The following is a 23,772-nucleotide window of genomic DNA, read 5'->3' on the forward strand; positions in this document are numbered from 1 at the left end:
GCAGCCGTGTGCAGGCCTGCCTGGAGCCCTGCACGCGAACCTAAGTGGAAGAATGAGGACTCACCCAGGGCCCGGCCCGTCTGGCCCCCGAGCCTGCCCGCCGCCCGCGGGCTGGCGCGCCCTGGGTGGCGGGCGCTGCTGCTCTCCGGAAGCAGAGCCTTCCACGTCTCAGTAACGGGGTTATTTCCAGCATCTCATCATCACTTTATTCACTTCTGGCACAACCAAAGGAAATCCTCAAAAGAAGCCCCTCTTGCTCTGTCCCCCGGGGGCCAGGGGGACCCAGATCAGCGAGCAGAGCCTCTGAGTTTGGCAAGGAGACCAGGCTTCCTGATTACACGGTCGCCCCCACAGAAAGCCAGGCGTGGGGCTGGGGGGCAGGAGGGACATTTGTTTCCATTTCTGCCCGTGAGTCTATTTCCCTCCTTCACAAAAACATCTCAGGACCATGGGTTTAACTTGGGTAACAATATATAAAGATGGCAACTGCTATTGCTCTGTTGACCAAATACCATGTTTTTTTAAAAACACGTTTTAAATAAGAATTTAAATGAATTAAAAAAAAAAAGAATAACTAACTCCCATTTTTTGGTTTTTTCCATGCTCACTTCTCTTGTATATTAGACCTGCTCCGAAGGCCCTCAGAGGCCTGGTACCAGCTCATTGATGCCTGTGGCTCAGTGGCTGTGGCACTACCCCCATGCATCTCAAGGCACTGCCCTCCCCACTCCTGCATCAGCCCATCCTCTCCTGTCGAAGATCAGAGTGTGGGGATGGCCTGAGTGGGGCCTCTCGCAACAAGCCAAGGTGGGTCCCCTCAGCTCATCTCTTCACTGTTTTTTTTTTCTTTTTCCAAAAAGGAAAAGAGGGAACAGGATGACAAGCCTGTTGCCAGCCATCCTCTTCCTGAACTCAGGATCCCTGCCCTGAAGCAGACCTGGGTCTGCACAGGACCCAGACGTGCCAAGTCTCAACGCAGAGTAAGTGGCTGTCCGGGCGCCGCAGGGCCTCCCCTCTCCACCCAATGAACAAGGAAGATGCTGGGCCAATCCCAGGTCAGGGGAAAACCTCACATTTGGCCACAGATCCCAGAGGAACAAGTGGATTACACACTGAATGGCCAGAAGTGTCTTCTTTGCCTGAGACACAAGGCAAGAGAGAAAGGTGAAACCCTAATGGGAAAGAAGACCCCGGAAGCCACATGATGAATCCAAGGAGAACGCCAGCCGCTCTTTACCTTCCTTGGGTCCTCCCGCACTCTTCTTACTAATTTTCAAGAACATTTCAATCTGGTTGTATGTATTTCTTACCTAACAAGAAGATATGCCAGCTGCATGTTCTTTGAAAGATGACCATTTTGATTAGCATTCATGTATTTCCAAGAAAATATTTAGGTCAAAGAAGCCTATCGATGAAATGGTGTGAAAGACAGAAGGAAGAGGCGAGATGAGGCTCCCCGCCGTGCTGCCAGGCCCTGGTTCTCTGGAGAGCAACGAGATTTCTTAACAAGTAGGACACGGACAACAGGCAAGCACACCTCACAGTGAGAACATGTACTTCACCACCTGCTTTTATGCCAGCAGCTACGGAATCATGGAAGAGTACTGCCTTCAACCCAGTAAGTGACTCTACGTATGACCCTGATTATCATCGTTTACTTTCAGTACTTGGGAACTTTGGGTTTTGCCCTCTCTGCTCGACCCAGTCCTCTCAGAGGCCTTGCCCCTGGACTGGCTTCTGTTCTCAGGTTCTAGGGAGGCCATTTATCCCCTTCCTGCAACGCCATCCCAAGACAAAGCACCGTATTCTGAATAAATAAGGTCACCTCTTCCTTCTGCGATGTGACCAGTGCTGAAGGCGGCCGGTGAAACCTGTCAGACTGGCTCCCGACTCCGCGGCCCTGCCTGGGGCTCACCATGGGGCCTGCAGAGAGGCTTATTCAGGGCTCTGACACACGCAGACAGAGGAACCAACGCCTCGGCCCACACAGCAGTTTTAGATCATACAACATCTGGAGGGGCTCCAAAGCTCAAGAAAAGAGAGACTCACAAACTGACATATCCCAGCTACTGTGCCTCATTTTGTCATCCCTGTCCGGCTGTAAAAGCTCTCTTCCCCGAAGGCAGCAAAGACACTCAGGAGTGAACATGGGTACCGGCTACCCATCCCATCTCACTGGAGTCTCCGTAAGATTTGATACCGCTCATAGCAAAGGACCCTGGCTTTACCACCAAGAATGATCGGGAGCCTGACTGCAGCTTGGTATTATGAAGTTAATATACTATAATACATTTAAACCTCGACAGAAGGATAGGGGTGGGGGAGGACTGCCTCAGCCTCCCTAGATTCTCTCTGACTCAGCCATGGCCCCCCAGGAGGGTCTGGGGCAGGAGTGAAGGCTTGTTCCATCCCCACTTTCAGGAAGTCAGCCTTATGACAACCATCCGATTAAAAAACACTTCATAAGAAACTTCTTAGAAGCACCGCGCGAGTTCATGGTTCACTGCGGCGGGGGCGGGGGGGGGGAGCTCGGAAGGCGGCAGAGTGAACGCTTTTCCTCACAGGTCTTCCCTCTCTGTTGGTGCCGCCGTTCACAGCAGCTGCCGGGGTGGGCAGGACAGGAGACTTGCAGAAGGACAAAACCTTATCTCATGGAAGGTAGGGCAGAAAACCTGGGATAAAACTGCATTGACAGCTCCCCCATTATTCTACTACATCTGTGATCCTGCCCTATTTTTCTGGTTACATCACCAAAATTTCACACCCAAAATTAGAAACACAGGATTCAGAGCTGAAAGAGTTCTCAGAGTTTAATTCAGGGCAGCCCTGGTACGGCCCCTTCTGTGTTCCTGGGGACAAGTAAGCCTTGACCTCACCACATCCTGAAACAGCACATCCCTTCCCTGCAGCTCCAGCTGTTGTAAAGTGCACGCAGAGGGAGTCAGGTCCTATCCTCACAGCAGTCCCTACCGTCAAAGGAACCATCGTGTGTCCACTGATTCTTTAAACCATTCTTTCCTAAACCTAGCACAGCAAGGACTCAGTTTCTGAAACTTAATGAAAAACTTAATTTAAAGTCTTCTCTGGCGTTAACACATCAGAGCAACATGGGAATAGAAAGGCAGACCGTTTCAGACCTACTGGGCCACACTGGCTGCCTCTGATCATGTGAACGTGAAAGATGGTAACCTGTGCTTTCTTCATACTGATCTAGCACGACCTGCTGACAGTGCTTCCACCTGAGCATCAGAGGACACACAGTACAGCACACCCGAGAAGCTTACAACAACCCTGGAACAACGGACAATTACATTCATTCTGCACCGCTTTTTTCAGTGAGAAGACAAGTACTAAGCTTTATACTCATGCCCCTTCATTTAATTATCAGGAGAATTTGGGAGAAAAAATGACACGAAATAAGAAAAGTATGAAACACTGTTGGAAGCAACAGACACACGCATTCCCTTTTCCAACAGAGGACTACAAAGGGCAGCCCACTAAGAGGAAGGTGCTGAACTGGCTGGGGAAAAGAGCCTAGAAAGAAACTGAAATTGGCTTACAGACAAGCGACCACTCACACTCATCAGTTCACAGGTGAGGAGGAGGTGAGAACATGCACTGGGGGAGAAGGGGAGAGTTTGGACGCAACCAATGTTGTGATGTGCAAAACTGGCAGCAGACATGGTGAGGGTTACATGGGAGAAAGAAGCGGCACCCCAAGGCCTTGAGGAAAACCATCACTGTGCTCCCTGTGGAAACGGTCAGACACGGTATATGCAGCTACCAGGATCTCGGACGGGAGTGGACAGCCTGGAGCAATAAGCCAGAAGAGTCTCTGGATTTTGCTAAACACAAGAGAGAGTAAACACTGAAGTGTGGGGAAATCCTCTCCTCTCCTCTCCTCTCCTCTCCAGTAAGGAGGTAAGGTCCGACAGAGGCCACTGAGAAGGGCTCTGACCTTTCAGTCACAATCTTCCCCAAAGACACAGCTGTCTCATCTCCTCCACAGCCTGGGTGAGGGGCAAAACTGCATACAACCTGCAAGCTTTCAGTAACCAAACAGTTACCTGAAGTCATTTATCACCACAGCGGAGGGTCTGATTCTGGTGGTGTGGGCTGCAGAGGGCCGCACGAGGTTGTCTCTCTCAAGACCAAAACCGAAACAAAAACTCAACTCAGGACATGCCTAAGAAGGATTCTTTCAACTCTTCAGACACCAAGGCAGCAACCTTCCCCTCACTTCCTCCCCGGTGCACAATCTTCACAGTCAGAAAGTAAGCCCACAGGCACGGGCGTGGCTCCCCCCACCGTGCGGGTTAAAGGGATGAACCTTTACATGGAGGAAAATGGCAGAGGCTGTTCTTACCATGCACGCCGTACTCCAGATGTCAGCAGGTGTACTGTAACCCGCGCCTATCAAAACCTCTATGGATCTATACTGACGCGTCTGGATGTCTTCTGTGAAGTGTTTATGCTGGAAGGGAACGGACTGCATTACCGTGGAGGAAAACACACAGTAAAGAAGAGAAAAGCATCTTCTAATTCATGATAAAAACCAAAATGCTTCAGAAAGAAAACTACTTACCACCCAACAAGCATTTCCCAGGTCGGCAATTTTAACTCTGATTTTGTCTGCGTTTCGTGGGTCCAGGGGATTCACCAACAAGTCGGCAGCGCGGGTTTTTGCTGGCATGAGCAAACAGCAGGAAGTTAGTGCCTGGATAAGTGGTTTGCACGTGTGCACACAAGACTTGCTGGGCACAAGTCTCCTTTTCTAAGCAAGTGATGGGATGATCATTTAGGCCTGGAATCCTGTAAGTTGAACTCAACAGAATTTAAATTCTTGGTCTCCATCTCTGGAAAATACTTCACAAGAGAACAAACTGGCCAGAGGCCCCATGGACACTTCCTTACCCTTTCTCCTAGACGCCCGACGCTTCACCTCAAGGTCATTCCCGCTCGGCTCCCCTCTCCTCCCACTGCTCCCCACTAGACCTGTGCCCACTCCCTACGGGAGCCCATCCAGCTCAGAAGCGCACATCACACAGGACGTGAGAGACAACAGCCCCCTGCACGGGCGGCCAATGCCTTCCTAAGTGGCCACAGTTCACCTGGGACCCCATCCCCTACCTCCTCACTGCTTGGGGTGAGCACAGAGAGCTCAAGAGTTAGATGATGGCTGATTAGCAAATAAAGGTTAAAGGCTGGGACTCATCAATTCTGGCTCAGCTGTGGATGAGAAATGCTCCATAAGGCTCCTGAGATGGCCCAGGCCCTAAGGTCGCTCACAAACGTGTCCAATACTCAGGCCACTCTCAACCCCAGGGGACCCTGAAGGATTCTCAGCAGCAGGCATAGGGCTGGGATTCTCAGGGCTGTGGGGCCAGAAGAGCTTCTCAGGCAAGTCCAGACCATGCCTGCATGAAGCAGTTAAACCAGGGGTGAGCGACAAAGGAAAACAACATGGTGAGGCCCCAGACAGAAAATGCTTAAGTGAGTCAGCATCTCCATCAAAACTCAACGATCGACGAGCTTGGATTTCTGGAAAGAATGAGACATGACCATTGCTTTTATTTTCAAAGTAATTCTGAAATGGTACTCACAGACTAAACAGAAAAGCCTGCTCAATGCAGAACATTAAACACCCTTTTGTTCACTAGAAGGTGGGCCCTGCTGAAATGACCGAACCTCCTTTGGGTACAGCAATGTGATGGAGTGCGGCACCCGACACGGGCGGCAAGGCCAGGCCAGGCCATATGCACAGTGAGCAGGGCAGTGAGTGGGCAGGGTGCCTAGGACCTGGGGCACCCACAGAGCTCCCCAAGGGGGGGCGAGAAAATGCAAGAGAACTCTGGCAATGTTTTAACCCTCAAGACCTGCTCCTCGGGCTTGTGGCTCAATCCAAGCCAGCCAGGCCACGTGTCCCTTCTCACTGTCTGCCCTGTGCTCATGTCCCTCTTTATGCTGGTTCCCAGGAGGCCTCACCAAAGGCCAGGTATGAGCCAAGGAGAAGAAACATAGGAATTCAGAAGTGATAAGGACAGCAGCACAGAGACCCACACAAAGAGTCGAGGTAAACACTGAGCAGGGAGTGGGCTGAGAAACAGAGCTCCAGGAGAAACATAAAAATGCTGATGCAGCAGACAGGTGGTCAGCAATGGGAACGGCCAGATGACTCCCTCGTGTCCTTTAATTGAGGAGAGTCAGCAGGCAAGAAATGGAATCTGAGGTTTGCATAACTAGATTCAAACATAAATTTCAACACCTTAAAGTTATAAAACTCTGGCAAATGACTAAACCCTCTGAGGCTCAGTTCTCAGTAACAGAGGAAGAGAAAGAATCATCCCTCCCCAACCAAGAAATAAAAATGAAAAAGGACCAAACACGGGGGAGCAGCAGCTCGGCCTGGCCAGCCAGACCCAGGGCCCACTCTGCCTGCAACTAGCCAACCACCCTCTGAGGGGAGTCTCCTCAGTGAAGGACCAACCAGAGCGGTGGGTTCCACCACCCCAGATCACTCAGACCAAAGGCCTGGTGGGAGAGGAGGAAGCTGCTGGTTCTGATGGTGAGTGAGCCGCTCTGAGGGCACTCACTGGGAGGAGGGATCTGTGCCCGCCACCACCCTGCTACTGCTGTTGTTTTAAAGACACCTCCTGTAACCCAGCTCCGCTAGAGGAGACACACTTCACGAGACACATCATCACATACCTTCAGTACAGATGTTCCTCCACGTACGACGGGGTTACATCCCAAAAAACCCATCTCAAGTTCCAAGTACCATAAGTCCAAAATGTATTCAATACACCTCACCTATCAAACATCATAGCTGAGCCTTGCCTACCCCAAACGAAACTCAGAACACTTACACCAGCCCACAGTTGGGTACAATCATTTAACACAAAGCCTATGTTATAATAAAGTAACTTGCTGCACTGTCCTGAAAGGGACAGCAGGCCGGCTGCAAGCGTCAGGGCTGCCCCGCCTCGGGATCACGGGGCCGACGGGAGCCGCGCTCGCTGCCCTGCCATCTACCACCCGCCAGCAAAAAGGCCACAATTTAACATCTGAAGTATAAAGTTGAACCATCATTAATTCAGGGACCATTTGCACAGCTTCTCTGTCCTTAATATTCCTCGTTTATGATCACTGGACAAAGTCTCTTTGGTGACACACTGTTATCCTCCTGGTTCAGATACGTAAGTGGCTACCTGGTGCACGATGCATTCCACATGATACAAGGCAACTTACCTCAAAAATGTAACTGTACAAGAACACAGAGGTAGAAGAGAATCAGTTTGCATTTCTTTTCTCAGTGTGAGAGTTCCCTGCTCTAGGTATCTGTGACAGGTTACCTGACTGTAACACTCAAAAAGGTCCACTTAAACGCACTCACATTTGCTGTGTGCTCATACCAATTTTGCTTTGCCCGGAAATCCGATCACCTCCTGATTCAGTCACCATCAAATAGCTATCACAGCTCTCCCCTGCTCTCTGCTTCTATCAAGTGGGAGGAGAGAGGTGAGAAGATTTCACTTCAGGGAGGGCTGGGGCCCTTGGGTCATTCTGATAAACCAGTCTCTGGGTGACACCGCATTCACTCCCTGCAAAGCGATCCTAGAACTAGTAGGATGGCAGCCAGCCAGGCTCGAGTGACGAAACAGCTGTCATCACTTCTCTGCAAGGCACTGTGCTGGGTCCACCTGGATTCTTTCTGTTCCAAACAGCCTTACAAGGAAGGCGTGAGCACCTTCTTCATGTGCAGGAGGTTTAGCCCCAGCCCAAGGAAGCAGTGGTACTAGGAGATTCTATGCCCAAACCTGACCTACTTGTTCATCAGGTATCTATCGCGTCCCCTCTACGTCCCAGATGCTGTCCTGGCACTGGGAACAGCATGAACAAGAGATACGAGGTTCCACTGCCATGCCCCAAATTAGGAAACTCATGCACTGGCTGGGAATATGGGTGATTAAGTAAATAAAATGAATGGTTCGTATAGTAACCCTATATGCTCTGAAGAAAAAGCAGAAAAGGAGCTGGACACTGATGAGGATGTTCAGGGCAGGCCTTTTCTGGGAACATCCTGTCTGAGGAGTGGCCTGATGAAGGGCATGGAGGAGAGAAGCTCTGGGCGGAAGAGATAGCAAGGGCGAACCGCACAGAGACAGAAACAAGTTCACACCCTCAAGAAACTTCAAAAAGAAGCCAGTGTGGAGGTGCAGAATGAGTGAGGAAAAGGCGAAGGAGGTGAGGGGAAACGGTATCAGGAAGAGAACGGCCAGAGGACGAGCTGCACAGAGCAGTCAGCTTCAGAGAGTGACGCCCCTGGGCTTATGTTAAGTGGAAATGCACCGGAGACCATGGCGGGGAGCAATGGGGCGAGCTTCAGAAAGCCCTCAGTGGCTGCTCCCCAGGGAACTGGCCAGGGAGTGAGAACTAGAGTGAGATGAGTATGGAGCCGTTTTCCAGCAGCCTAGCCAAGCACTGACGCCGATGGGGGTCACTTCTAGGTGAGGGTGACAGGCCTCAACAAACACCTTGCAGGTGCCAGCTTGCTCCCGGGCCTTTGTCCTTCAGATGGGTTGAGCCAAGATACATGCTCAGGCTCCAGCAGCTGATAATCCTAGAGGAATCCTGCCGCCTCTTCCCAACCTTCAAGCAGCTATCACATCACTCCAGGGAAAAGTTCACATTCTTTAGCCTGGCATCTAAGTTCTTCCTCAATCTTCTCATCCTGGCCCAACCTTTTCCTCTCCTACCCCTAATGTACACACTCTGCTGTGATGACCAGGCTCCACACAAACTCTGAGTGAAGCCTGTTCCTCTTGCCGCATGTTCCTGCAGCACCAGGTGGCCAGCTTCCAGCCGCTAGGCCGTCCTTTCCCCCACAGGAAGCACAGCACCTCCCATGCAGGGCTGTCCATGGCTATCCAGAGACTGGGCTGGAAACCCAAACTGAGTGCCTCCAAACAAACGACTGAATAACTGAAAAGGTCTGCTTGGTAAGAGACCGGGATCAATGAAAAAAATCTTCACAGAACAGGGTGCTGCGGATGGAGTGTGTGGGGGGCAGAGTAAAACTGTGATTTTGAGTGGAAAAAGACCAGAGAAAGGGAAGAGCTGAAGAATATAGCCAGGCATCACTGATTTCTTAGTTCATTATTCAAAAAAATGCTTCTTTCAGCACTGAGTTAGATGCTGCAGATACGAAGATAAAAACACACAGCACCCTCAAAGAGTTCACACGGCAGTGAAGAGAAAGACAGCAGGAAGCGAACAATGACCACGCAGTGAGGAAAAGGACAACCAGCAGGGAGAGGGGAAAGAGACCTAGGACCTGCCAGGCAACACGGGGAGGATCCGACACGAGAATCAAACTGAGCCCAAAGGGCTGGACGATGAACAGGAGAAAGCACTGCACGAGGAGGAAAAGCACCAGCAAAGGTACAGAAGCAAGAGTGAGCACGTCACTCTCAGAGACGCTCTTATTATGTCTCGAAGACAAATGCGGAACAGACTACACTTGGGATTACTAAACCTTTCCACTGTCTGCTCGATCTGTAAAAGATGTGTGGACACCCATTTCAATACATGCATGCTTACAAGTTTCGCATACTACTGTTCCTTTGTATTATGCACACTGTAAAACATTTAAAAATATTAACAGCAAAAATCACTTGGACACATGTCTGACTCCGGCTGGGACTTGTGGTTCCAGAAGAGCAAGGAAACACAGGAAGACTAATGGGCTCAAAAGGACTCAGAGACAACCTCAAGGGGCTCACGCCGACCAAATCGGGGATAATTCTGGCACCAAAAAAAAAAAAGCTGTAAACGTTGGTAACACACAATTCGATGTGTTAATTAAAAAGAAAAAACAACCCACCAGCCTGTGATATGAAGGAATGTGCGAGTCTGCAGAGGCGGGTGCGTCGAGCGAGAGCACGAAAGCCTTGCCCCCCACACGCCGCTCCCTACGCACCCATTATTATATCCTTTCCCTGTAAGCCGACAACCTAGCAAATGACCCGTCTTCCTGAGCTCTGCCAGCTGTTCTAACAAATTAATCAAACCCTAGGACAGAGTCAAGGAAACCTCTGATTTACAGCTGGTCGTTCAGAAACACAGGTAACAACACGGACTTGTGACTGGCAGGGGGGGAGGGCTAGTCCAATGGGACTGAGCCCTTAACCCCAGGGTCTGACACACTCTCTCCAAGTAGTGACAACTTTATTTAAACTGTAGGACACTAAGCTGGGGTCCCTACACACACATTTGGGAACTAAAAGTATCAGCAGCAGTGGGGAAGTAGAATGAGAGTAAAGGAGAAATGCAGAGGCGAGTTTTTCCTTAGATGAGACCACTTTCCTCATGAAAGTTATTAAGCACTTTCAGAAAGCTTCTGGCCAGAGTAAAGGTGCACAGAAGCGGCACGTGTCCAAGTACAAAAACCACGGCCTTAGGATGGTTAGTGGCCGACGGCTCTGCAGGGCTCCTGCCCGCCTGGGCCAAAGGGCTGCAGGGCTGCGCGGCCTTCTCTGCAGGACGGGCTCAGCAGCTCACCCACCATGTGCTCAACACTGTCGTCAGGAGATGGAGCAGAGGAGGATGCTGAGCTTTTCCAGACTAGAAACCAACTGTGCTGCCCGGTGTCTGCCTACCCAAGTCCCCTAGGACGCCGCAGGAAGAAACATGGCACGTGGTGTTCACTCTCAAAATCAGTTCTGTGTAAGTCGTCATCACATTTAAACTCAGGCCACTTCCTTTAAAATTTCTTTAAAATTTCAACAGCAGAATCTTATAATTGAGAACAACTATAAAAACGAAATAAGACACTTCTTCCTCAATACAGAGAAAAAGCACATTTTTCCTTGAACAGAAACGAAACAAAACAAAAACCAAAATCTAAATACAACACTACCAGATGGAAGTATAGATTAAAACTTAAACTACATATCCTAGAAAACCACAGGTGGAAGACACTGTACTCGGAAGGCTTCTGCAAATGTCTGATGTCACTAAGTTTCGGAAGACGGAAAAAAACTCAGAGATGGGATCTGGTATCAGAGAGCAGGAAAGCCCAGAAGCAAAAAATGGACTTTACATTACTTATTCACAAGAACACAAGCAATAAAATGAAAACAGTTAATGCACGGACGCGTGACTTCACCACCTCCAGGCAACTCCCCTCTCAGCACCTGTCACGGGTGTGATACCTGGGCCACTGAGAGCAGACACTTACTTTTTGGCAAATCCCCAGTGCTGGAGGCCGAGACTGTCCTGCTTCTGTCACGGGATGGACTGCTTTCCTCGTGCTCGGTGAGTGGGGATCCCTCAGAAAGCGCAGAGCCACAAGCCACAGGTTCTAAGGGCCCAGAGAACAAGGATGTGGAAAACTCTGGAAACTGTGACTCAGGGATTTTATGTCGTCCATTTGGCAATTCACCATTGAATTGTTCATAGGAGCTGCTATATGTGTAATCACTTTCTGCATTTGGCTCGTCAAGGTTATATTCCTCGGGATTTGGGCAATCTTCCTCCTCATCATCTTCGTCATCCAGCTGCTGTTCCAGTAAGAACGGGCCATTCTCAATATGGCCATTGGTTTTGGGTGATTCTATCCAAGTAGGGTCTATGTTCACCAGTTCCTGCTCAACATCATCTTCATCCTTCTCAGTGTTTTCTTTCTCGGTGTCTTCTTTCTCTTCCTGGTCCTCAGCCTCACCTTAAAAAGTCGGTGGGTAAGAATTAGAACGTGTCACTCTCCCTCACAGAGTGCACTCGGCACTTATCTCCTCCAACAAGAGACATGTGTGAACACTCCAACTTCATGTGCTACAGCAAACATCTCTTAGCTCTCGGGGTAAAATCTCTAAGTTTTCTAAATCTGATTTTTCATCTATGAAACAACTGCCTATTCTTATCAGGAGAAGTGAGCTCTTAGGGAAAATGAGTATAAACAGAGCTGCACTTCCATTTCCAAATCTTCAGAAAAGGTCTGCGAGTGCATCATTGTTAAGTAAAACCATAACTACAGAATGAAGGACAATCATTAGCATGATAAAGACGTGGTATTTCTCACACATTTTTCATTTTTTAAGACAACTACCTTGAAATACTAACATATTTCTGGTTCATCTGACAAAACAAGAAGCACGCAGTTCTGCACGCTCCCCGACAAGGAGCGGGAGGCCACCCGTCCTGTGTCTGCACAGCAGCAGCCCCCGGTCACATGCGAGCTGACCTCGAGGGCCCTACTTCCGGGGCTCCCATGCAGCCCTGCCTCCAGATCTCACTGACCGTTGTTATTCGCAGTCTCTCCCTCCGCTGCCTCGTCTAGTCCTGCTGTTTTTAGCTTCACCTCTGGGTGGTATTCATCTTGCTCGTTGGAAGGTACAGCCGATGTAACGTTTTCTTCTATTATTTTCCTTTCAGCTTCTCGCTCCAATTCTTCTATTTCCTGCAGGCGCTTTTCCAGTAACTCAGCCTGCCTTTTCTGCTTCTTCTTCAGTTTTTTCTTTTTGTTTTTTGATATCTTTCCTATCTATAACATGTTAAGAAAATACCACAGGTCAGTTTGCTTCTTTTTAAGGCACTAGTGCTGGCAGCATGGCCAATACCAACATACTCTTTTTTTCAGGTTGTATTCAACTAAAATCCCACGCCCAGACACAAGGTCCAGAGTACAGCTAGGCATATGGTAAAACCGGAAAAAAAAAAACCAGTGCTAGCATCAAGCAACGAGACATCAACAAGCTGCTGCCCTCAGAGGGATGGATACAGCTTATAAATCCACGAAATATTTCTCCTTTAAACTCTTAGAACTGAATATGCTGAGATACTGTGGCCTTTAAACAGAATCTATTGCAAGTTTTATTTGCTGCTGCCTGACCACAAAGTAACAACGTCCCCTCTTCTCTCCTTACACTCACTCAACTGTCTGCCAAAAAAGAAATGCCTGCCAAAACAGGTGTATTTCACTCATTGTTGGTCAACAGCACTGCTTGTGTTTGGGTCCCACACACTGAGCTATTATCAACAGCCAAGGCTGCAGGAACCGTAAGACATGAGCAGGCAAAGTAAAGAAAAACAAGAAAGAGCCACGGTGTCAGTCTGCCTCCAATCATGGCCATCTGACTTGGAAAGTACTGGCAACCAGGACCTCTAGTCTTTTACAGAATCAATAATCAAAACGGGCTGCTCAGGCCACAGCAGAACTGTGGGAAATGACTGTGCTCCTCAGCAGGCCAGGCGGCCTGACTCTTACAACTCCCTCCTGTGCTCAGACGTCCATTCCAAACAGAGGGCTGCTGGCAGCTCTCTGAAGCTCTGCATATTTCCTTCCAAACTCTTCTGGTTCATAAAGCTCTTTTAAAACCTGTAGGTGAGCCATCAGCTCAAGATGCATACATCCTATCCTCTGCTGGAACCAAGCCCGGTTTAGATTCCTTGGGGTAGGATTTAACTCCAAACAGCTCGTTTCCTCTGACAGGACCACAGAGATAATACTCTTTCATATTTAGTTACTGACTGGAAAAGAATTACAACTGCAGCTTCAGAAAAACAGGTAACTTGGAGGCAAATCAGAAATGATATAAAGCGTTTTTGGAATAATCACACTTCAAACCCTCTCTCTGTCACCTCACATTTTTACCAGACTCAGCCATCAGCACTCCAGAAAGTGCACGAGAAAAACAAAGACAGAATTTGGGACGGCTCTAACTGCTCCAGCCCTAAAAACCACTTCATCTTATCAAAACATTAGCTCTTATATATTCAAGAATGCCAGGCATCTATAAACATGTCTTTTACATTAATATACATTACAACATCGATGACTGAGAAGGGAACAAAAAATGTACAACCCATTCCCCCGAACAACTCTTCAGTGAAAAACTGCACAAGAAACAAGAATTAATGTTACAATTTGAAAAGCTCAATAAGGAATAGGTGGTTTTGACAAGGAGGTGAATATAAGTAGGTAGGTAAGTACTTACAGGTTTTTGCTGTGGAGCGGTGCTCACTAAAACAAAACAAAACAAAAAATGAATGTTTAGAGGGAAAAACATACTTACCTTTATGTAGGTAATTTGAATTGTAAAATGAAATAACTACTGCCTTTTAATGGCTATCCAACTTTAAGAACTGTTAAATATTAGAGCTTCTTAATCATAGAGACCTAAAGAAAGTTTAGCCAACTCAAAGGAACGACTGGCTCCTTGAGGCAGAGCCATAGCTTTTCACGTGGGGCCATTACTCCTATTATCTAAAATTAAATACCCATTCACTTCACAACAGTCAATTCCAAAGCACTGACTGATAAGAAAATAAAGAGTTCACAAATGTCACACAGTCGTCCTACCAAATTTGTTTTATATGAAATGAAAAACTAATTTACACATTTTAAAACTATTAATTTACATATCTATGTTTGAAAACTATCTCACAAGTTTATACAACTAAAGTAAATCTAATACTGCAACAAATGTTCTAGGAATCCCATCAACAGACGTGGCTGGCATCAAAAGCTTGATAGACTATGGGTCCATGATCTAAACAACACCCTGACGGTAGAAAACCACATTCAGAGGTGGTGCATCTTCCAATAGCCCCCGTGAGTCACAGGGCTTTGGCCCTTCAGGCCCCATGCCTGCCTGACAACACGACACGGCAGAGAGAAGATGAAGAGAGGGTGAAAGCACCGTCCACACTTCGCTGCCACCCTTATGCTCTGTGAAACCAGAAATAAAACTATATAGGCCATACTCAAATCACTTGGTCATCTTCTCTCGCCCTGAGGTCTTTTGTTACTAATTCTAAAGCCACCAGTTAGACGCAGACTGATACGCTAACTGGAGACAAGGAAGCATTCTAACAAAACTGAAGCTAGAAAAAAAAAAAAATCTGAGGCCTGTAGGTGGGCTACATGAAACCTGCAATGACATACTCCTCTGCAGAGAAGTGGGCAACACAAAGAATGTTCAAACATAGATGAAGCAGGGGCAAGAATTCAAATGACCTTTCAGGGGAGGACAAAGTAATTCAAATATTAAAGTACAATTTAATTTGGGCATCCTCCTTCTCAAGAAAAAGGTATACTTATTTCTAGTAATCAGGACCTTCCAAAAGTTCCTCACATGTTCACGTTTGACTCAGTTGCCTTCAGTGTGCAAATCTGCCCCCAAAAAGACTGAAACAAAGCTGGCTCGGGCCCTCACCTGCAGATCCAGAAGGAGGAGGAGCGCCCGCTTTCTGCCACTCAGTGGCCTCGGCTGCCATTCTTCTCACATAGGCATCGTCCACACACATCAAGATGTTTTCCGGCTTTATGTCAGTATGAATGATCTTGCACTTGCTGTGTAAGTAATCTAACCCCTGAAGCACCTGGCCACGTAAAATCAAGAGAGGAGATGAGTTACTAATATCTTTATTATCCAACATTTATTTGTAAAATACTTAACATCATTACAAGGCACAAAATACAACAGATACAAAGAGTTTTAGTAAAAATCTCCCCTTGACCCTGGTCCCCACAGGAACCCAGCTCTTTTTCAGAAGCAACCAACATGTATCATTCAGGAGATAATTTATGCTCATGGAAACAAATGCATCTATGCATATACTTTTTAAAATAACAATTTTACTGAGATGTAATTTACACATCACACAGTTAACCCTTTTATGTGTACAATTCAGGGTTTTTAGATGTGCAACCATCACCACTATCTAATTTAGAACAATTTTACCACACAAAAAAGAAATATCGCACCCATTAGCAGTCACTCTCCATCTCCTCCCAACTCCTCTGGCCTGAAGCCACCACTAATCTACTTCGCTGGGTTTGACATTTTATATAAATGGAATGATACAAAACTGTCTTTTGTAACCGGCACAAGGTTCATCCAAGTGTAGCACATACCAATACTTCATTTCTCTTAAATGACAAGTAATGTCCCATTGAATGCACCGTATTTTGTTTAGTCATTCACACAATGAATATTTGGGCTGTTTCCACTTTTTGGTTATTGTAAATAATACTGCTATGAACATTCATGAACAAGTTTTTGTGTGAACATATGTTTTTATTTTCCTTGCATATATGCCTAGGAGTGTAATTGCTGGGTCATACAACTCTATATTCAGCCTTCCGATCAACAGCCAAACTGTTATACTGTGGCTGCACCATTTTCCGTTTCCACCAGCAATGAATGAAGGTTCCGATTTCTTTATCATGGCAAATACTTGTTATCTGTCTTTTTTATCTTAGTCACCCTAGTGGGAGTGAAGCGTATATCTCACTGATCTGCATTCCCATAATGGCTGGTGTGTGTACATTTTTAATATTGCAGGAACAGAGGATTAAATAGCCTTGGTATCCAGGCAACACTATAGCACTGAACTAAAAGAGACTGCTGAACCAAGATATTCGTGTACTTATCACATAAAATATATATACATAAACCCCACAAAATTACAGTGTATGGAGACCTAAATGCAAGGCCAAAGTTTTCCTGGAATTATTTCCATTACAGAGGAATTCTTTCAATTCTTTCCATAAACGAAAATATATTAAAAATACAGATCATGTACCCATACATCAGAAATCCTAGACTCTCAATAAACACTAACAGTTAATAAGTATCATTTAAATATTTAAAGTAATTTATGAGTCTTAACCACAGGAAACAAGAAAGTGGGAAAAAGACAAACAAAAGATACGTAATATTATCCAGCTCTGAAAAGTGCTCAGCAAAAACCCAATCCTTCTGTCTACCTTGAGTTTCTGGTTGAACAACTTTATCAGAGGACAACATTAAGAAGTAAAAGGACAGAGGTTTCAGAAGGAAAATCAAAGGAAGATCTGTCTCTTAAATAGGACGAAAATCCCCACATTTATCTCAAATAAGTTTTCCTAAAATACTTTTACGTAACGTCACTACTGAGCATCAGTCGAGCTCCTGTTAACAGGCCACATGCTGTTCTGGATGTTTGATACACAGCAATAAACAAAGTTCCCTGTCTCCATGGGGCTTCAACTTTTAACCTCAGAGTTAATATTTAATGTTTTGGATATTTCTTCAATTGGAATATGTTTAAATTATGTTTATAATGTCAGAGGACCAGTGGTAAGAAAGGTATCACTATATATTTCCAGAGAGAATAAGGTTATAATCCTGAAAGGAACATAATCCAATTGGCCTGTATATTATTCTCTGACATTCGTGCATCTTCTTTGTGCAAACTGAAATATCATATGGAGTTTTTATATCTGAATAACAAGAGAAATTCAGAAATACAAGAAATTAATGGACAGATACACTGATGATTTCCAGTCTATTGAGGTCAAAAGAATAAGATTTTTCAGAAACTTCAAACTGTTTTAAATTATTCCAACTGAAATTTCATTTCAATTATCAAATATTAACTCAAAGTTAAAATGTCAGCATCTTTCTAAAATTATCTTTTTACCACTATTTCATTGTACAAGTTGCTCCTAACTGCCCCCCTTAGATCTTTCATAGTTCTTAGGTGGTCATACTGTGGGCAAAGCCACTCAGGTGAGAGTTAATGTGATCCATTACCCAAATGTGTTAACGTGAACTTCCAGTGACAGTGAGGCACCTGCAAGGAGCAAAGTGTTCTCAGCAAGTTTCCAGATTTTTTAAATACCGGCTATTGCTTTCATCTGCATTATTAACCTTCCTCAAGAAGCACAGCTGACATCCGATAATGAACGCGAGGAAAAGACTGCCACTGGGATAAATTAATTACGGTAACACAAACCTAACCAGTAAGGAGACACAGCACAAAGCAGTGTTACATCATGACCTTGGATCCAGACCAGTCTGGTATTACTGCTCACGCCTTCATTGACTAGGCAAGTACTTAAGTTGTCTGAGCTTCTATTTTCATAAAAAGGGGGAACATATCTATTAGAAATATGGGAAGAATTAGACATCATGTATGGAAAACTCACAAGGTCTAGCTCACAGGAAGCTTACAGTAAATGGAAGAACTGAACTAAGTAAATGGAAGACTTGTACTGATACTGACTAAGTACAACTTTGCTAAGTCACTTAGTAAATTTCTGGGGGTCTCATTTCTCCCATTTAAAATATGAATGGATCTACTTCATACAATTCTGATTCTATAATTTCTTTTAATTCTGGACTATTTTTTACACTTTAGCTATAAGAAGAATGGCTTTATTTCTGAAAATAGCATTTCTATTCTCAGTCAGTGAAGTTTAAAGCAATTGAGGACCTCAGAATCCAGAGGCAAACACTAATGATGAGCAGTCTAACTATTTACGCTGTATAGTTTTGATGATTCAGAAAAAAAAAATCTACAAATCAACTCCATGCCAAAGGACAGCCATCTCTGCTGCCTCACTTGTCGATCATAGTATCTCTGTCTCTCTTGCCTAAAAACATCCCCAGCACCATCGGTAGGAGGCAGCAGAGGCCGCAGAGATCCCTGGCTGCCATGTGCTCCAGTCTACAGCTGCCATGAGACCCGAGGTGAACCTAACAACAGAGGGGCCAGGACCGGGCTGCATCTCACTCAGAGGAGCCAAATCACACCTCCCGGGCCAGGAGACCTGGTTTGGCCCTGGTTCTGTGAGCGAGGCCTTGCTGACACAGCACTAAGGGAAACCTGACTGGCAGCCAGGTGGGCTGACAGAGCAGAGGGCTGGCCTCGGGCAGCAGCACCTCACTGAGATCCCTGTGAGCGGGAGGGAAACAGCAGAGGGCTCTTCTCAAGCCAGAAGCTTCCCTACTGGGAAAACTAAAGCTCCCACTGGATTTCCCTTCCTCACCAGGACAGACATGAGGTAAATGCTACAAGCTGCTCTGACAAGCATCTGCCAGACCGAATGGGCAAGTGTGGGAAATACCTGTCACAATCCAAGAGGACAAGAACCAGACACAGACCCAGGAAGAAGTGTCCACGGACACTATCCTCATCCCCTCTGCCCTGAACTCGCCCTCTGCTCCTTCTTCTTTCTGGCTCTGACTAGCAAGAACTAACGAGAGAGAAGACCGCAGCAGCTGCACCGCTGAATGCAGTCAAGACAGGTGAGCACGGCGTCCAGCACTGAGGCTGCACAGAGGAATGAGCCTGGAAAGAAGCTCAACTCCCTTGAGGGGAGCAACTCTGGCAAATTTCTGAGTTGAGGATGCGACTTTTTGAGGAGAATTCCCAGCCCAGGACAGGACAGGACAGTACTACTACACTTAACAAGCTACAAATCCAAGAACACAAAAATGCTTACCAACTTAAAATTAAACTTCTGTTCTCAAATTGAACAATATTGGCCCAATCATAATGAATTCACTTATAACCAACCAGTGAAATAATTTAAATGGCACACAAATACTAAGGGTAGACAAAGCCATTCATGGTAACTGTTGAGGCAGCCTGCCAGGTGGGCTCTGGTTCTTGGTACTGCCTGCAGAATCTGCTGCCCCACAGAAGGTGGGTTTAAGAAAGAAAGGCATTTTAAAAGTCCCCTTAGCTCACATAGTGCAGCACATCGTACACATTACAACTTAAATAAAATCTAATGGCTGTACTTTTAAACAATCTAATTGCCAGCTCTATTAAGGCAAAAGAAAACCACAGAGACATGAATGCACACTTCACAAGACAAGCTGCAATTTAAAATACTCCCAAATCTTCCTATGCAGACATTTCACAGTACTCTGCAGTTAAGAGCATGGATTGTGGATTACACCACCTGGATTCAAATCCTGGTTCCACCACAGTAACTGTGGGATCTGAGGAAGATTTCTAATACCTTCTTTAGTTAAAGTGGAGATAACACTCCAGGCCTTGTAAGGTTGTGGTTAGGACCAGAGGACATAACAAATAAAACACTTGAAACAGCGAGTGCCTGAGAGGGCCTAATAAAGGTTAGCGACAACCATGATAAGAGAAAGGTAATGCTCATTCAAAAATCCAAGACTACACGCTATAACTGCAGACTGTAGCAAAGTCACCAAAATCAGAGCTTTGCCCTCACCAAGCTTCATTTAATGGCAAGCAGCCACTTCTTCATAAGCTTTCTATAAAGGGCAATGAATTAAACTATAAAGTTTTAAAAAGTAAAATATCAGCTCAGTTACATAAGGAGGTAAAAGCCATGTTTAAAGAAGAGCAACAGCATTTAAAAACACCATCACCTGCAGCACATCTTGAATGCACCACAAATAGCACATACTGCCAACACAGGCACCTGTTTTCTTCTTCTAGCTTTAGAAACAGAAGCTGGACATAAAACAGACTTCAATAAAGCTGATTTTAAAAGAAAAAGAAATGAAAGCAGAAGGGCGAACAGACAACCCCGAGACTCCCCGCCTGGGGCCAAAGCAGCAGCCTGGGGGAGGCAAGGGGGCGTCCTCACCACCACCACCACCACCACCACCAGAAGCCACAGGATGGCGCTTCTGACCCTGCACAAGGCCACCAGGGCCAAATGAGGACAGCTAAGAACTGATCAAAGGATTGACAGCAGTGTATAGGAAAGCCTGGAAAATCAAGTAATTCAATTACACCATGACTTTTAGAAAATAACCAAGTAGTAAATGTTAAACTATGAGCCCTTAAAAATCACAGAAAGGTTATAACTCAATAAAATAAAATTTAAAAAGAAAAGAAAATCACAGAAAGCTCAGCCATTTTGTACAGTACGAACAAGAGGAACACACATCTCTTCTTTCACTTAAGGAAAGATACAACCAATCAAAAACATTTCTTGACTGCCTATGATATGAAGGAAGCTAAAGAGATGCAGAACTCACAACACTTGATCTGGGACCCTGAGGTGCTCACAATGCAGCTCGAGAGATGGGATGGCTGCCCTGTGCTGGTCACTATGCTGGACGCTTTATCAGCAATCCCTCCAATGTCATCTCCACAATAAAACCATGTATTAACATCCAGATTTTTCAAGTGAGACCGGTTCACAGAAGTTAAGCCGTAATTTGATCAGGGTCACAAAGTAGTAAGTGCCAAAGTAAGAATTTAAAATTCAGTCTACTGCCAAGCCATGGACTCCATATACTTTCCCCTATTCCAATGGTTCTCAGTGAAAGGAAATTGTGCCCCCCCCCCCGAGTATATCTCACAAAGTTCAGAGACATTTTAATTGTCACAAAGGAGGGGGGGGGGAGTGGTAGCTGATACTGGCATCTAGTGGGCAGAGGCCAGGGAAACACCCTAAATGCACAGGACAGGTCCCTACAATAAAGGATTATCCAGTTCAAAATGCCAGCAGGGCCAGGGCTGAGAACCTCTGGCCTATGACACTTCACAACCATTAAGAAAGGACCATTAAGAACAACAACAAAAAAACCCCCAAAAACTACAGTTTAAAAAAAAAATAAAAGGCCAAATGTAGACTGCAAGCAACCCTGGAAGGGAAGAAATAGCACCCTTAATTGGAGTATAGTACAGGAAGCCTTTGTCACAGTGGGATTTTGGTTGTCTTTATAAACATGGGTACAGAAGAAAAGGTGGCATTTTCTGCAGGTTAAGACAAAAGAAATGAATCAAAGATGTGGAGCTTCAAAAATGGCAAATTTTCTCTTTAAATAAACCTACAAAAATGAAACTAGTAAAAATTTACAAATAAAAATTCTGGAAAAGCAGCATGTGTTTATAAACGCTTGAGGTATCTTCGAATATTCATAAGAAACTCATAAAATCTTGGCTGACTCTGGAAGGGAAACGGTTTATCCAAAGGACATTTATGCATCTTACCTATTTAAAAGACTGATCAATTAATGGGAAAAAGTTTACCTGCCAGGAGATAAAGAGCTGAAGTTAGGTTTGCAAGGAGAAATACAGGCTTCCACCAGATGACAGAAACCCTTAAACAGGTTCATGGGAAGAACAGTGATTTAACTTTTATAGGTCATAAGCTAAGCACAAGTCTAAAGGTATTATTATATGATGCTTGAGAAGACAGTAAGTGCACATGCTCCACAGCTAGACTCCCTGGGTTTGGTGTCCTGCTCCACCACAGTTTTTATGTTATTTCCTGAGTAGGACCAAGTTACTTAACCTCAGTTCTTCTTCCATAAAATGGGAAGAATAAAATCCTAGACAGGTCTAGTTCAACCTCTGGGCCTGGAGACAAGGAAGGGGCTTCAAACCACCTGGTCCCCTTCTCAAGCAAACCATGTAACCTCCTTGATATGACTTAATCTGCAGAAGTTTCTGTGGAAATTATCCATTATATCAGAATACACAATCTAGAATAAGTCATATCTGCAAGTTTCTTAATTTAGGCTGTAGGGGCAATGAGTCAAAGACTGGTGTATTGCATGCAGAAAACTGAATCTGCTGAACATTTCTAATTAGAAGGAGATCTTCCCTACCTGGGCACTTTCACTCTGAAGACTCTTGCTGCAGCATTCACACTGAACCAGGCTCTAACTAAAGGTTTCCTTCTGAACCAAGTACACATCTACTACAATACTCCATATATAACAAACATTTCTTAAACGGTCTTTCACTTACTCTCCATCCAAATACTTAGAAACAGCAAATAAACACAATGAATTACCTGTTTCTTTCGAACTACATTTACTATTTTCTAAGGAACTAAGTGGGGTGTTTTGTAGCATCGATATTGGATAAAACAACTTCTCACTATACTGCATCATCTACCCGAAAAAAGATGAATACGCCAAAGGAAATGTACGTGTGACATTTACACATTGTTCCCTTCGGAAGACATAATGGCTTATCATTAAATAAATATTAAGCTGATTTAAGAGCTTCAAAATGTTACATACTGTAATACGCATATGTATTTTTAAAACAGGAATTATACATAAATTTAAACATACACATGTGTATATGTTTGTGTGTACATGTACTGTTTTTCTTTAAAAAACAGGAATTCGTGTTGAAAGGGTAGCCAGTTAGGCATGAGAGATGCCCTCATAAGCCTTACCTGTCGAATGATACTCTTCACACAACGTACTGGGAGGCCTTGGTAGTTGGATTTGATGATCCACTTGAGGAGATGGTGGCCAAGCACTTCAAAGACCATGCAGACGTCTGGGACAGGGTTAAGGATCATGTGTGGAGACATTTCCTGGAGTAATGCAAATACTAAAAGTAGCATCATTGTGGCACTGGGTAAAATAATTATTTCTATATAAAATGCAACATTAATACTATCAGTAATACCAAAAGTGGTCATTTGCCGTTTCTCATCTAAATAGAAAGACCTAACATTTACTAAGTACTTATTATGTGCCACATTACTTACTGTGTACTCATAACAACCTTAGGAATGAGAATAGTAAAACTCAGAGAGTTTGAAGAACTTTCCAGCGACCCCGAGTCAAAGGTGGCAGAGCCATGACTCAACGCCACACGTGCCTGAACTCTCCCTCCTCCAACCTCACTCCTCCTTACCATCAGCCTTAACAAAAATAAGCAAGACTGAAACTCCACACAAACTGATGAGGAAAAGAACACAGAACTCCCCCGTCTTGAGTGTCTTGCCCGCCTACCTAAATTTCTATTTCATACGTTACATAAAACACTTTATAAAATGGAAATTTACCGAACACAATGAAGATGTTTAATACTTTCCTTCAATAACACCTTTCATTGTGTAACAGGATCAATTTTACTACTACATGCAGTTTGTAAAAATGTATGATCCCAACTTAAAACATGGCATGTCATAAGACCAACCTATAAAAATGAAATCTCAGGATTCTGGGGGTTTTTATAATAAAAATTTCAGTC

The 23,772-nt window shown here is 45.2% G+C and overlaps 1 protein-coding gene across 15 annotated transcripts in view; it reads right to left on the reverse strand.

Moving 5' to 3' along the window:
* SRPK2 (SRSF protein kinase 2) overlaps positions 1–23,772 on the reverse strand; it is a 213,917-nt gene that overhangs the window by 9,015 nt on the left and 181,130 nt on the right. For all 15 annotated transcript variants that reach the window (XM_072965195.1, XM_072965200.1, XM_072965193.1 and 12 more), the window contains 7 exons: positions 22,964–23,070; positions 15,216–15,381; positions 13,995–14,020; positions 12,298–12,541; positions 11,240–11,722; positions 4,586–4,686; positions 4,367–4,474 (listed from right to left, as the gene is read on the reverse strand). In XM_072965195.1, the coding sequence (XP_072821296.1) occupies positions 4,367–4,474; positions 4,586–4,686; positions 11,240–11,722; positions 12,298–12,541; positions 13,995–14,020; positions 15,216–15,381; positions 22,964–23,070 (1,235 nt within the window). The remainder of the gene's footprint in view (positions 1–4,366; positions 4,475–4,585; positions 4,687–11,239; positions 11,723–12,297; positions 12,542–13,994; positions 14,021–15,215; positions 15,382–22,963; positions 23,071–23,772) is intronic.

This window comes from Vicugna pacos, chromosome 7 (assembly GCF_048564905.1).
Source record: "Vicugna pacos chromosome 7, VicPac4, whole genome shotgun sequence".
Lineage (NCBI taxonomy): Eukaryota > Metazoa > Chordata > Mammalia > Artiodactyla > Camelidae > Vicugna > Vicugna pacos.